The sequence below is a fragment of the Rhinolophus sinicus genome, linkage group LG01 (assembly GCF_036562045.2).
Source record: "Rhinolophus sinicus isolate RSC01 linkage group LG01, ASM3656204v1, whole genome shotgun sequence".
Lineage (NCBI taxonomy): Eukaryota > Metazoa > Chordata > Mammalia > Chiroptera > Rhinolophidae > Rhinolophus > Rhinolophus sinicus.
The window spans coordinates 202,557,446-202,573,618 of record NC_133751.1 but is presented as its reverse complement, the minus strand read 5'-3'; the positions used below and the strand labels follow the sequence as shown (position 1 = coordinate 202,573,618).

The following is a 16,173-nucleotide window of genomic DNA, read 5'->3' as shown; positions in this document are numbered from 1 at the left end:
ATTCTAGTCCCTCTTCTGTTCACCAGCATGTCTTTTTGTGACAGGTAGTAGGGCCACTGGAAGCAAATTGGCTAACATGGAATTTCTCAGAAACACAGCATCATAAGAGACCAAAGCAAACCCTTATATGCTATTGCCAATGCTCAGTCATCACTGGTCCACCTCTCCTTTCTATTTCAGGACCACACCCCTACATGTGGTACTCACTCCCAAGTACTCTGTGGTCAGGAGCTTCTCGCCTGAGAGTTCTCCGAGCTGGGGCTGGATCAGTTCGTCTTTGTCCAGATCAGCTTCCATAGTGTCATGGTCCTCCTGTTTCAAAGGAGACATGGGTGAACATTCTGGATCCCCTGCCGCAAGATCCCAGAGGGGTGGGTCCCCCAAATGGGCCCCTGCCATGAGTGAGAAGGCCTTCGCCCAACCACAGCAACTTGTGGGTCTCAGGGGCAGTGTACCTTCTGCTCACAACCTCTCAATGAAGGTGAAAGCGACAATGGCAGCCCACCTTGTCAGGAAGCTGGGAGCCTAATCAGTCCTTTCACAACCGCAGATGTGAAGAGGTGCAATAAGATGCTTAACAGTCTCCTGGTCACATTTCTTCCTCTCTCTGAGGTCAAGGTGCCATGCGAACAACCAAACCAGTCAGTCTATAAATAATTATTAAGCACCTAAAAATGTACAGGCCTTACAGGGGATACAAAACTGTCTAGTGTAGGCTTGTTTTTCTCAAGTAATTTAGAGTCACTAAGTAAGAGGACTCAGCAAGAAGAGTTGTTTTGCTTCGGGGAAGATGGAGTGACATACTTTTCCCTATGTCTCCCTCTAAGTATAACCCAAAATACTGGACATTACATAGAAAATACATGTAAGAGACCCTGAAAGGTGGAGAGGAGGAGGCAGACTGGCCAGGTACCTTGGGACACGGGAATGAAAAGTAGTGAGTTCCCTGGGTTTTCTTTTTGCCTTATCAATTCCAGACTTGGAGCTGAAGAAGCCAGCAACCCAGAAACATGAATGGTGAAGAAAAACAAATAAAGTCCCCCAGAAGTCTGCTCCCTTTGGCCAAAGAACCAGGAAAGGGGAACCTAGCACGACAGAACTTTTAGAAAATAACCAAACACCACAGAAATCATTGTCACCCCACCCCCAACCATACCAACAAGAGCCTTGGGGAACCTCAACTTCTACCCTCACCAGGTATCACGAGGCGCCCCAACATACCCGGCTGGGGTGATCAGAGAGAAGGCAAAGTATGGAGGGGGAACATCATCCTTGCTAGGAGGTGATGAGGCACCCCCCCACCCGAGGTGAGAACGGAGACCAGGTGGAGAGCCTGGACTTCCACCCCCACTAGGCAGTAACGAGATGTCCCCCCTCTCCATGCGGGGATGGTGTCAGAGGTGGCCCGGTGGGGATTCAAGACTTTCACTACTGCCCACCGCGTTGGAGGGGAGGATGTGGGGAGCGGTAAGGAGGCATTCCTACTCCTTCTAGTCAGAGAGGTATGAGTGGAGGCCTAGAAGGGACCCAGAACTCGCACCCTACCTGCAGAAACAGGAGGTAGAATCTGGACTTCTGCCCACACCTGGCAGCAATGATGAGGGCCCCTGGTTTCCCTGCCAGAGGAGTGTCAGAAGAAGCCAGCTAAAACAAGGTTTAAATAAGATCAAAATTCTCCCAACAATACCTGAAACACCCAGGTTAAAATAATTAATCACTCATCATACCAGGAACCAGGGAGCTCTCCAAATGAATGAAAAGAGACAATAGAAGCTAACATCACGATAAAAGAGATGTTATCTGACAGATTTTAAAGCAGCCATCATAAAAATGCTTCAACGAACAATTACAAACATTCTTGAGACAAATTGAAAAATAGAAAGTTTCAAGAACATAGAAAAAGAACAAAATAAACCCAAAGCAAGCAAAAGGAGGGAAATAATAAAGAGCAGAACTCAATAAACAGGAAAACAAAATAATGGGGAAAACTAGTGAAACAAAAAGCTGGTTCTTTGAAAAGATTAATAAAATTATCAGGCTTCTATAAAGACTGACAAATAAAAAGAAGAGAGAAATGACTAATATCAGGAATGAAATGGGAGATATCACTACAGACCCTGTATAGAACAAAAGGATAATAAGGGATTACTATGAACAACTTTACACATATAAATTTGACAACTTAGATAAAAAACATATACTATCACAAGCCTTTCAACATGAAATAGATAACTTGAGTAGTCCAATAACTTAAAGAAATTGAATTCATAATTTAAAAAACTCACAAAAAAGAAATATCCAGGCCCATGTGGTTTTACTGGAGAATTCCACCAAACTTAAAAAAAAATAAAAAAAAATAACACCAATTCTATACAATGTCTTACAGAAAACAGAAGAGGAAGGGATACTTTCTAATTCATTTTATAAAGCTGGTATTATATTACCCTAGTACCAAAATCAGACAAAAACAGTACCATAAAAAGAAAAATATAGAAAAATATCTTTCATGACTAAAGATGCAAACATCTTTAATAATCAAATTAAAAGGAGAAAAAATCCTTAACCAAATATTAGCAAATTAGCAAATAGAATAGAGCAATAGATCAATATGTTAAAATAATTATATACCGTGACCATGTGGAGTTTGTCCTAGTGATATAAGTATGGTTCAAAACTTAAAATTAATCATTGCAATCTACAAGATTAACAGGCTTATGAAGAAAAGAATCACATGATCATATTTATGAATGAAGAAAACACATGGCAAAATTCAACATTCATGACCAAATCTCTCAGAAAAATAAGAATAGAAGGTTACTTGATAACATCTATAAAACTATGGCTAACATTATACTTAATGGTGAAAAACTGGATGATTTTCCCCTAAGATTGGGAACAAGATAAGGATTTCTACTCTTACCATTCTTCTTCAACATAGTTCTAGAAGTTCTAGCCAGAGCAATAAGACAAAAAAGGAAAATAAAAAGCATATAGACCAGAAAGGAAGAAATAGAACAGTCTCTATTTGCAGATGATATGACTGTCTGTCATATCCCAGGGAATCGACCCCAAAAAACTCCTAGAATGAATAAGTGAGTTCAGCAAGGTCATAGGATATAAGATAAACATACAAAAATCAATTTCTATATACTAGCAATAAACTTAAATTAAAACACTGAAATTAAAAATACAACACCATTTACAACTACTCACAAAAATAAAAATAAAACCAGAAATACTTAGGTATAAATTTAATAAAACATGTATAGGATTTGTATGCTGATAACAATGAAAGAAATCAAAGAGGACCTAAATATATGGAAAGACATATCGTGTTTATGAATTGGAAGACTTAAAATAATTAAGATATCAATTCTCTCAAAACTGCTATACAAGTTTAATGTAATTGCTGTAAAAATCCCAGCAAGATTTTCTGTAGATATGTACAAGATAATTCTAAAATTTATATGGAAAGGGCAAAGGAACTAGAATAGCTAAGACAATTTTTTTAAAAAAATAAGATGGGAAGAATCAGTCTATCTAATCTCGACTTACTATATAGCAACAGGAATCAAAACTGTGTGGTATTGGCAGACAGACAGACATATAGATCAATGGAACAGAATAGAGAATTTCAAAACAGGCCTATACAAATATGCCCAACTGATTTTTGACAAAGGCACAAAGGCAATTCAATGGAGGAAGGGCTGCCTTTTCAAGAAATAGTGCTGGAGCAACTGGACATACACAGGGGGAAAAAAGGGAAGCTCTAACTCTCCCTTACACAAAAATTAACTCAAAATAAATCACAGACTCAAATGTAAAATTATCAAATTGTTAGAAAACAGGAGAAAATCTCCAGGATCCATGGGTAAGCAAAGAGTACTGATACTTGACACCAAAGACACAATCCATAAAAGGGAAAATTGGATAAACTGGATTTTATCAAAATTTTAAAAACTTGCTCTGTGAAAGACCCTGTTAGGATAAAAAGAAAAGCTACAGACTGGGAGAAGATATTTGGAAACCACATATCTGACAAAGGACTACTATAAAGAACTCTCAAAACTCAACAGTAGAAAACCCAATCCAATTAGCAAATGGGCAAAAGATATGAAGAGATATTTCACTAAAAAGGCTATGCGGATGGCAAATAAGCACATGAAAATGTTCAACATCACTAGCCATTAGGAAAATGCAAATTAAAACCACAGTGAGATATCACTGCACGCCTACAAGAACGGCTAAAATAACACATAGTGACAACTCCAAATGCTGGTGAGGATGCAGAGAAACTGGATCACTCACACATTGCTGGTGGGAATACAAGTAACTGGCACAGCCACTCAGGAAAACAGCTTGGCAGTTTCTTAAAAGCAAAACATGTACCTATACGCGACCCAGCCATTACGCTCTTGGGCATTTATCCCAGGGAAACGGAATCTCATTGTCACACAAACATCTGGACACGGATATTTATAGCAGCTTTATTCGCAATATTCCAAAACTGGGAACTGACGTCTTTCCAAAGGAGAATGGTTAAACAATGGTACATCCATACCATCAACTATACCACACACACAAACCTGGATGAATCTCCAGGGAATTATGTTGTGTGAAAAAAGCCAGTGCTCAGTGGTTACAGACTATATGATTTCATTTGCGTAACAGCCTTGAAATGGCAAAGCTATGGAAATGGAGAACAGATTAGTGGTTGCCAGGAGCAAAGGAGGAGACGCGGGTGGGAGGGAAGTAGGTGTGGCTATAAAAGGGATCCTGTGGGAACCGAAAACTAAACCTTGAATGTATCACTGTTAACACCCTGGTTGTTTACACTACAGGTTGCAAGGTGTTACCATTGGATGGAATTGGGTAAAGGGTACATAGGATATTTCTGTATTATTTCTAATAATTGCATGTGAATCTACAGTTATCTCAAAATAAAAAGAGAGGAGTTAAAATAATAGCATATATGAGAGGTCATGAGCCTGTGTCTAATCAAATGCCCGCTGAGCAACGTACATGGTAACGGGGAGCCTGCAGGACTCTTTCCCACGCCCTGCCAGGGCTCTGGAGATGACACCGTCCTTTACAGGTTAAATGATAAAGATCAGTACACAACAGAGCAGACCTTCATCTGACTGAGGTACTAAGGAAGGACTGTGTCTGTATGAAGGGGGCTGGCCTGCTGTGGACGTGAAATGGGCCTGGAGGAAGCTGGCAGTCCACGTGCAGGTCCAGCCTTGGGGGCGGGGTGCCCCAGGCCATCATGCCTTGGTGACAACAGTCCCTGAGATCATCTAATCAGTCCTTACCCTGCCTCCTTGCCCATTCAACACCTGTAATTAAGCTCCTCGAAACTTGCCAACGGGAAGAGAAAGCTCTATTCTGCAAACGAGTACCCTGCCCGTATTTTCAAACTAATTTCTAATCATTCTGGATGTCCCAGTCTTTTGTGAATTTGATTTTTTTTCTGAGTCGGTTTCCAAGGAATCTGAAGGCTCAAATTCCCCAGAGGACTGCCTCCTGGTAGGGCTCTTGCAGGGGGGTGCAGCCCTGTCTCCCCAGCTCTCTTTTTAGTACAGTCAGCACCTCTGCCATCACTAGGTGGTATCACCCCAGGATGGGCTGTCTTAAGAAAAGGGGATTTGACTTATTCTAGGTGGTCCCCAAAGGCAGACCAGAACCAGCAGACTAAGAGGCAGCTTCCAGGACAACCCAGAGCCTTTTCTGACAATCAGCCTGTCTTACTGGTAGCGTGGGCTGCTGAGGAGACAGCAGTACGTTTGAGAGCATTTGTGTTACGCCCTCTTATTACGGAACCATTGAGGAGCCCACCTTCTATTTGCATAGCACTTTACATCTTCACTCTCACGATGACGCTGTGTGGGTTCCTTTTATTATAACTATTTGGTCTGATGTGGAAACCGAGCTTGAGAGGACTGACAAGTCCACGGTGATAGGCTGGCCTTGGGGCAGCCCCTTTCTGCCCAGATCTTTTGACTCGGCCACTTGGGGGCCCCGTAGAGTAGCTTGTTTCTGAGGAGGTGCAGGCTGGACTGTCCGGGTCTTCTGAGGCCTGAGGGTCCCCAGTGCCTGGCTGAAACTGAGCTCAGTGGGGCAGAGAGAGAAGAGGAGACCAGAGCAGCATTCTGGAGCCCACAGTCTCATCCCTTTAATCACAAATGGAGAATCCACACTCTTGTCCTACCTGGGACGGCAGGTTCACGGTCAACCTATTAGCCCTAGTCCTGACTCATTCTCCACAGCCAGGGCAGCTGCCGTCTCCTGCGGCTTCACCTGACAGGCAGCTCTGCCAAGGGCTCCCATACCCACCATCCTGAAATTTCACTCGGGGTCCCTCAGAGGTAATGCTATCTATGAGGCCCGACCTCAGGTCAGCTCTGCGACAGCGAGGTAAGATTTATACTGCTGCCCTGGATTACAGTTCAGTTTACTAAAATACCAACATCTTAGTGATCAAATAGTGTATACCACATATGATTAATTCAGGAAAATCCTTGCTCCTTGTGAGCAAAAGCCGTGGGCTCTGAGGTCAGTGAGTGGAAGGGCGCTCTGGGCAGGGGGGTAGTATTTCAGCTCTTTTCCAGGGAACGGAGCCTCAGAAGCCCCAGGTGGAAATGGGCATATGGATGACAGTTTCACGGAGGTATTGCTGATGTACCATTCCCCTGCCAGAATGGAATACGGAACGTTAAGAAACAAAGCAAACATCCACATTCCAGTTCAATGAAAAGTATACAGTCGATGGCTACCAGCCAGTGCTGGCAAAAGTATTTCTTTACCCTGGACAACAAGTACACATGTGAGAAATTCACCTGCAAACTATCAATCACAAATTGGAACTTGATTTATTAACTCGTTCAAAAACGAGGTAGTAAGAGCTTCACTGAGATATTTATTCAAATTTTTTTTTTTTTAGTTAAAACAAGTTGGAGCTTTTTTTTTTCATTAAAAGTACTTTATAGTTAAATCTGTTGGTAACTGATGGGCCTTCCCTAAACTCCAAAACAGAGGACAAGTTCTGCATTTGGCCCTGATTTATGCAACCCTTTTATATGCATTAATTACCATGTAAGTGTGGGGCTAGAAGAAGAACCAGGGCGTCACATCTTACCACCTGCGGAATTCGTTAACTCAACCACAGTTTGTCCACTGGCAAAACACAACAGGCAAATATTGGTGCTTTCAGAAATGTTATATTAATGTAAAATGCCTACAGGTTAAAAAAACAGACGTGAAAACCATTCATTCTTAAATTGTCAGTTCTTGGTTAAAGTTTTGTAATGAGGCTCTATTTGGAAAGACAGGATTCTTTTCAGTGACTAGGTTTCTCCATCCAGCAAGTGAGATCATCTTGCTGACTCCGTTAAAATCAAGACTTACTGTTGGAGGAAGTTTCTTAAGTTCTCTGATTTTGAAGAGGCCTGTGTATTGGATAGATATAAACAAGTCACTGTCACTGTTTTTGTAAGAAACACTAATATCGGTGAAAAGGAAATGGAGGCATCATTAGGACTCCTGCGATGTCAAGGGCAACAGTAAAATGAGCTGGACCTGTAGAGCTGGAAAGTGCAATTTAACAAAGAGAAGCAAGGGCTTAATTCAATACTATTCAATCCATTTCCAGCAACACTTGGGAAACTCTACGTGGAGGGAGATTCGTGAAGGCGGAGGAAACCACGAGACGTGGTGGGAAGTGTAAGCAGAGAGCCGACCAAGAATGACGCTTGCTGATAGCAGGCACTTGTTTCACTTTTTCGGTCGGTGTCAAGTGCATTCGAACAACGGAGGGAGGACGTATAAGGACTTTCTGAAATGGGCAAACCCAGGCCACATTCAAGGATAATTACAGCCGCAACATTCTGTCTGGGAGAGGGGCAGCTGCTTTCCATTCGTCTCCCCCAGTTTAAGTGGGAAGAATTTGACTCGCCTCACTCAAGTGCAAGCAGCTGAGGGTGGTCACGCCCCGCTGCCAGAGGGCCCAGCCTGAAAACAGCACCAGCCCACATCGCTACCTTTCCCCAGCTGCTTGTGAATTCCAGATGAAACATATTTTGAAATCTACTTTGTGAAAGAAGGGGGTAAGGGATAAGGGAATGCTTCAAGAATAAATGCCTCATTGGGGTGGGGTTTTAAATATCATTGTTGGAAGGAATTTTACTAAAATTACTGGTCTTTATGTACGTTTTAGCAGAATGCATCAGATTACCAAAGGTAATGCTTAGTGATAAGTGATTACTTCAAGAAATTAAGAATGCCTCATAAAAAAGGCACTCGAGCTGAGATGAATTTAGATGTTCTAGTACGAAGCTTCCCCATAGCAGCTTGGTGATCTTATGACACTACAAGATTCTTAACTGGAAGCTTTAGATACATAATACTCCAGACAAACCAGATTCTAAGCACTTGGCCTGAAAACAAGACTAAGGTTAACCACTAAATGCATTTGAAAACTCAGATTCTTACAGATACAACGCGGAGAGCAGAATGTATTCAAGTGGTTTTACATATGACAAGTGAAAGTATCGAGTGTGTTTTCCACTTGAAATAATTATAAGACTTCTACCAGCAGTTTAAATTTGAGACACCTTCTTAGAACACTGAATTGTAAATCTCACTCTTTGTAAAAAAATAAGGGGAAAACACTCCACATGGGAGAGGAAGGGTGGACCCAGGTGACCAGGCAGGCAGTGCAGTCAACAGAATTCCCCTAGTGGAATGGACCCTTTCCCTTTTCGCAGCTCTCTCGAGTGTGTTCCCAGGACTGCGGGTGGAGCAGGTCCTGCACCCTGGAGGCTGCATCGTGATGTGCAGACGTTGTCCTAGATAGCAACTTTCCCATTCACGAAACACATCGGGGTCATGGGGGCTGGTCCAACGGTCAGCCCTGTTCCTAACCACATGATAGAAACCAGAGACACCCCAAGTCCTTTACTTCCTTGATCTTCTAACCCACTGCTTTAGCTGTTCAATTTGCTTGCTTTTTCTGAAGTCTTAAGTGAAAACACAAGATATAAGGCGATGACGGCAAATTGCTCTGTGAAAAGCCGAGCTTATTCAAAGATATAATACACAGAATCAGAGGAGGCTTGGAGGCATAATAGGACCGGAAGTGAAAGACAGTGGAAAGCTTTTGTGGGACAGAGAGAGGAAGCCAACATCATAGCAGTGTCCAGACACTATGCCTTTTATAGACAAGAGGACCTCGGGTAACCTGAATCATGGTTCCTTCTAAAAGGGGTCATGTGAGTGTGCTCAGGAGATGGGCTGGGGGGGTGGTGGGGGTGGGAGAGGTGGGGGGGAGTGACAGACAGACCCAGAAACCAAGTCTGAGTGTGTTCACCCAACCCTGAGTGAGTAGGGGTGGCGTTAGCTCACAAGAAGCCACTACCCCAGAACTGAAAACACACCCCTAACACAATGAAGTATTTTCTTACTTGTCAGCAGAAATGTCATAAGGAAAAACTATTATTCAATAAACCATGTATGTTCTGAAATATTATTTAGATGAACCTCAAAGTCCTCATAGAATCCAGATGAGGCAGGTTTGAAAAGCAAGAATTTGTCAGTGTTTCTCAAGCTCTTGGGGGGTGGGGGGGAGGGATAGGGTGGTAGGAATTGGAATCTGGTTTTTCAGGAAGAACCTCACAGGCCAGCTGTTACTGAAGTCTGCACTGGGAACAACCTCCCTCCCCTCCTTTTACCCAGGAGGGTAGCCCCCTTCTCTTCTCCCTGCTTTCTGCCCCAGCTCCATCCTGACTACCCACTGGCCTTGGCTCCAGCTCTAGCCAGGCGACTCATGAGGAACCTTTACTCCAGCATCCATCTAATCTGCCTCTAGATTATGATGAAAATCTTAACACACAGGGCTAACATATATCCTGTCTGTGCTAACACTTTACAGAGATTATTTCATTCTATCCTCACTGTCACCTGATGAAATGGGTATTCATAGTCTTTACAGATGAGGGCACAGAGGCCAGAGAGGTTAACCAACTTGCCCAAGGCCACACAGCTGCTAAGTGGTAGGACGGGGCTCGAACCCAAGCAGGCTCAGTGTTTAGATGCAGCCACTCACTTTTTCAACATTCAGCAAGTATTTGTCATTTCCTAGGGTCTCTGGGGGGTGCAGAGAGGCTTCTGTGCTTGGCCCTATCTGTTCCGTGTCACCGTGGACTTGGAATGAGCACATAGTACACATAATCAAATACACACATGACACAAGACAAGAATTTGATCAAGACCCCAGTGAGTTGCAATAAGCTGATCTGCCAATGAAATACCTACCAGGGATCAAGAGAACTTCCTGGCCTTGGCGTTCACAGCCACCCGGCTATTCTGGGTTAGACTTACTCTGCATGGCTCCAGAAGAAAGAGCGAGTGAATACTACTATACGGATCGAAAGGATGGAAAGGAAAATATCGTTTTGTGTGTGTCCATTATGTGCTACAGATTAACTCATTGATCCCCAACAATTCTATGATGATTCCTTATCCTCATTTTTATAGATGAAGAAACAAAGCTAATGACGTGAAAGAAATTATAGAAGTAGACTGGGGTCTCATTGAATGGGACTTTGAATGCCACCATTGGCAACTTAATTTTATTAAGTGTGCCGGGCGGGGGGGGGGGGGCACAGAAATGTTTTTAAAAGGATCATGTGAAACTATATGTAAATGGTTCCGCCACTTTGGGGAACAATTGGGCAGTGTCTGGTAAAGATGGGACTGCAATTCAAGGTCTGGTTGTGTACTTCAGAGAAGTGCTCACACATGTGTATAGAAAACAGGGAAGCACTTTGCTGCACTGTGGGAAACAGGAGCAACCTGCTGCCACTCAGTAAAGGAACTGATAAAACAGGGTGATGTACTGTTACAGTGGAACACCATACAGCAGGTAAACGGATGAACTTGGGCCCATGTACGGGCATGCATAAATCTCTAACACGTAATGTTGAGTGAAAAAAGCAAGTTGGTAAATGAATCATACAGTATTGTGCCATTTATGTGAAATTAAAAACCAGAGAAAAAAGTGTATGTTGTTTATGGAAACATAAAGAGACTATAAAAGCACAGAACCCTCCGTGGAATTTACACCCACTTCAGGGAGGGAGGGGTAGCAGAAAGATGAAGGCACAGATCCCTGCCTGCCACTTATATTATTTTCTGTCCTTTCTGGAATGTTTAAAATGCTCCCCAATTTAGAAATTAAGTGATCACGTCCTGCACGACCCAAGCTCTGCTTTAGGGAGATGGTCTGGCGGCCACTTGCGGGACAGGCTGGGAAGGGAAGAAACTGAGGCTGGGCAATGTGTAGAGAGGGGAAACGAGGCATAAGCCAGGAAGTGGAGCAGAAAAGGAAATGAAAGTGACTCTCGGAAGGATGAGCCACAGTGTCTGGAAGATGAGGACACAGTATGAGGGAGAAGAAACAATCACAGATCACTTAGTTTAGAGACGGGTGCCTGGGACAAGCAGGTAGTTGACTAGCCTCCCAGTTCTGGTTGGTGCCCACATGCGATTAGGGTCCACTTACTGAATGTACCTCACGTGTGTTAGACGCCGAGCTGAGTGAGTGCTGCTCTAGTTCATGGCAGTTAGGACTTGGCCCATTTGGAGAAACCGAGGCTTGTACATGGCAGAGTCAGGGCTCCAGCTGGGGTCCCTGATTCTAAATGGGTGATGTTTGGCTGAGATCAAATGCCTCCTCAGCCTAGAAATACATGAGGTCCACAGGCTACCTGATCCCAGTGCCTCAAAGCTCAGTTTAAGTACGGGAATGACAAGGCCTATCAGTGAGTTACTGAATTTGCTTGGAAGTTTTATTTTTCATTCTGAAACAGTAAATTGGCACTCTGACACACTTAATGCAAGAGGATTAATAATGTCACATCTCACTTAATATCTAACAGCTTCCCTTGGGAAAGCTAATGCCTTTCCCAAGGCCCCAGGTGATCTGACCTTAGCTACCTTCTCTGACCCCATATCCTCTTCTCACTTCTCACTGTTCCTAGAACTCCCCAAATTTGCTTCTACCTCACCGCCTTGACATGTGCTGTTCCCACTTCTACCAGGCGGCTCACTCCTTCATTCCCTTCCTACTTTATTGTTCTTTAAGACATGTGCCACCATTCGACATATTATATTTCTATTTGTTTAAGGTCTGCTCTCTCCTGACAGAATATCTATTTTGTGTGTTGCTGTATCCCCAGGGCCTAGAATAGTGCCTGATGGCTTCTGGTAATATGAACACGAGAGGGAGGGTCAGGCAATTCCCCTCTACAGAAATCAAGAACACAGTGTGACAAATTGATTAAGAACAATCATTTCAGACACTGGAGAATGACCAATGGCAGGTAACAACTTGAGAAGCGTTTGCTCACTGGGGAAGTGATACCACAATTAGGCAGGAATGGTGTGCATTTATGGTCTGCTTGCCGGGCTGAGTTCTCATCTACGTCAGGCAGTAACACCCACAGCTTTACTGGCTGAAGGTACAAGACAAGTGCTCGAGCAGCAGAACCATGGAAGGACCGAGATAATAAAGTCTCCATGCACCTCTGACAGATTGCTAAAGTACAGATGTGCGCAGAAAACCCCAGGGAGCCCAGAGAAAACGAAAAGCTTGGGGAAACTTGCAAATTTTCTGCACTTTTAAATGCATTCCTCAACCTACACACAGCTCACGTGGCAGAAGATAGGAACCTTACTGGCTTGAGGTATGTAAATATAATCTCTGCCCAAATCTCTGGCTGACAGTGAAACTATACAGGGAGACCCAAAGAGTGAAGGGTGAGAGAAATAATAAGCAGAGACACCCCTGGCTGCAAACTTCCTGGCTGCAGGGGAGAGAGAGATTTCAGTTCGAGACCATGCAAGTTAACTGCTTATTAAAACAAACAAAACAACACCAATCAGGAGGACGCAGCATAATCCAGAATCACTACAACATTACCTACAATGCTTACTTTTCAAACAAAGGCATCACTAGACATGGCAAAGAAACCGAAAAGTGTGACTCAGGAAAAATAAAGTAGCCAGTACAATTAGCTTTGAGTGGGCCCAGATGCTGGATTTAGCAGACCAAGACTTCAAAGCAGTTGTATCAAAATGTTTAAAGAATTAAACAAAACTGTGCTCAAGAGTTAACAAAAAATATGCTAAAAACGAGTGAAAAACTGGGAATCTCGATAGGGAAATGGACACTATAAAAAGGAACCAAATGGGAATTCTAGAGCCGAAAGTATAATAACTGAGATGAAAAATTCAGTGGGTGTGTTCAACAGCAGATAGGAGACAGCAGAAGCATCCGTTAACCGGAAGATGGATCAATAGCAAGTAACAGGCTCAATGCACAGAGAAAAAACACTGAAGAAAAATGAAGAAAGCCTCAGACATCTGTTAGATTATATCAAGTATTCTAACATATATGTATTTGGATTGCAAGGAGGATAGGAGAGAAAGAGATAGAAAAATGCTTGAATAAATAATGGATGAACACTTCCCAAATTTGGTTGAAAAACTGACTTAGAGCCCCAAGAAGCTCAATGAACCCTAAAAAGGATAAAAACAACCACACCTAAGCACATCATAATCAAACTGCTGAGAGCCAAAGTAGATAATCTTAAGTAACGAGAAAAACAACTCATCACATACAGGGCAACAATGATACATGATAAATAATAGCGGGATTCTCCTCAGAAACAATGGAAGCCGGAAGACAGTAGAACCACATATTCAAAGCATTAGAGAAAAACCTATTGAACAAGTCTATAACCAATGAAAATATCCAGAGAAAGCATCCTTCAAAAATAAAGGTGAAATAAAGACAATTCCAGATTTTACAAAGGGAGAGTTCGTTGTTAACAGACCCGAATTACCAGAAATGCTAAAAGTGATGCTACAGGCAAAAGGCGGTAACTGCACACAGGAAGAAATGGAAGGCCCGGAAATGGTAAATTTGTGGGTGGATACACAGATATACTCTTCACCCGAATTTTTTCAAAAGACATATGAATATTTAAAGCAAAAACTTATAACACTGGTTTGATAAATATAGATGCCGTATAAATGGCAACAAGAGCTCAAAAGAGGAACAGAAATGGAGCTATACTTGGTGCAAAGTTCTTCTATTTTACTGGAAACAAATCGGTATTAACTCAAAGTGGACTCTGATAAATAAAAGATGCGTGTTGTAATCCCTAGATCCAATTTAAAAAGAAAAAGGCAAGCTGAGCTGCTGGTGGGTGGTCGGTTGGCTCAGTTGGTTAGAGCACAGTGCTCATAACTCCAAGGTCTCCAGTTCGATTCCCACCTGGGCCAGTGAGCTGACCCTCCACAACTACTAGATTGAAAAACAACAACAACGACTTGACTTGGAGCTGAGTTGCGCCCTCCATAACTAGACTGAAAAACAATAACTTGACTTGGAGCTGAGCTGTGCTCTCCACAACTAGATTGAAAAACAGCAACTTGTCTTAGAGCTGATGGGTCGTGGAAAAACACACTGTTTCCCAATAAAAAAGAAAAAGAAAAAGGCACATATAGCTAAAAAGCTGAGTAGTTAAAATGGTGTATTAAAAACATTTAATACCAAAGAAGAAAGGAAGAACAGAGGAACAGATGAGATAAATAGAAAACAGCAAATAGCAGAATTAAACTGAACCACATTAATAATTACATTAAATGTGAATGAATATTAAACAGTTTTGAAGAAGAACACGGTTGGAAGACTCATATTTCAAAACCTACTATACAGCTACAGTAATTAAGATCATGTGATACCAGCATAGAGAAAGATGTAAAGATCACGTGAACAGAAATGAGAGTCCAGAAATAAATGCTTACATTTATGGTCAATTAATTATTTTACAGAAGTGCAATTTGACCAAGTAATTCAATGGATCAAAGCAAAGTCTGTGGCAACTGGATATTCACATGCAAAAAGATAAATTAGATCTTTACCTCACATCACACACAAAGATTAACTAAAAATGATCCTAGAACTAAATTAAGGGCCAACGGTACAAAACTTGTAGTGGGAACCATAGGAGAAAATCTCAACAATATTGGTTCAGGCCAGTGGTTTCGAACTGGGGGTGGTTTTGCCTCCCAGGAGACATGTAGCAACTTCTGGAAACATTTTTTGGTTATCACAACTTTGGAGTGGGGTGGATAATACTGGCATATAGTGGGTAGAGGCCAGGGATGCTGTTAAACATCCTAAAATTCACAGGACAGCCCCCAAAACAAAGAATTATCTGACCCCAAATGGTACCAGTGCCAAAGATGAGAAACTCTTAGATACAACAATAAAAGCACAAACCATGTAAGAAAAAAAAAGATATATTTGACTTCATCAATATAAAAAATTTTGTGCTTCAAAACACACCATTAAGAAATGAAAAGAAAAGCTACACATTAGGAGAAAATATTTGCAAATCACATATCAGAAAAAGGACTTGTAGCCGGAATATATAATGAATACTCACACCTCAATAAGAAGACAAACACCTCAATTTAAAAAATGGGCAAAATACTTGAGTAGACATTTCACCAAAGAAGATATACAAATGGCTAGTGTTATGGGCTGAATTGTGTCCCCAAAAGACATGCTGAAGTCCTAACCCCCAATACCTCAGGATGTGACCTTAATTGGAAATAGGGTTTTTGCAGATGTAATTAGTTAAGATGAGGTCACACCAGAGTAGGGTGAGGCCTTAATCTAATATGATTGGTGTCCTTATGAGATGATGCAAAGACATAGTAGGTGAAAATGCTGTGTGACAAAAGAGGCAGAAATTGCAGGTATACAGCTGCAAACCAAGGAATGTCAAGGACTGCCAACTATGCCAGGAGCTAAGAGAAAGGTACAAAACAGATTGTTCCTTAGAGTATTGCTGACGCCTTAGCTTCCAGAACTGTGAGACAATAAATTTCTGTTGTTTTAAGCCACCCAGTTTGTAGTAGTTTGTTACAAAATTCCTAGGAAACTAATACAGCTAGTAAGAGCATAAAAAGATACTCCACATTATTAGTTATTAAGGAAACACAAGTTTAAAACACCATGTAACATCACTTCACACCCACCAGGATGGCTATAATTAAAAGGACAGACAATAACAAACTTTGGTGAGGATGTAGAGAAAT

The 16,173-nt window shown here is 42.1% G+C and overlaps 1 protein-coding gene across 8 annotated transcripts in view; it reads right to left on the bottom strand.

The window, feature by feature from the left end:
• ARMC9 (armadillo repeat containing 9) overlaps positions 1-16,173 on the bottom strand; it is a 141,553-nt gene that overhangs the window by 35,649 nt on the left and 89,731 nt on the right. For all 8 annotated transcript variants that reach the window (XR_012490178.1, XR_012490190.1, XM_074314880.1 and 5 more), the window contains one exon: positions 208-312. Coding sequence is in view for 6 of the 8 variants with exons in the window: in XM_074314880.1 (XP_074170981.1) it covers positions 208-312 (105 nt within the window). In the remaining 2 variants the exon portion in view is untranslated. The remainder of the gene's footprint in view (positions 1-207; positions 313-16,173) is intronic.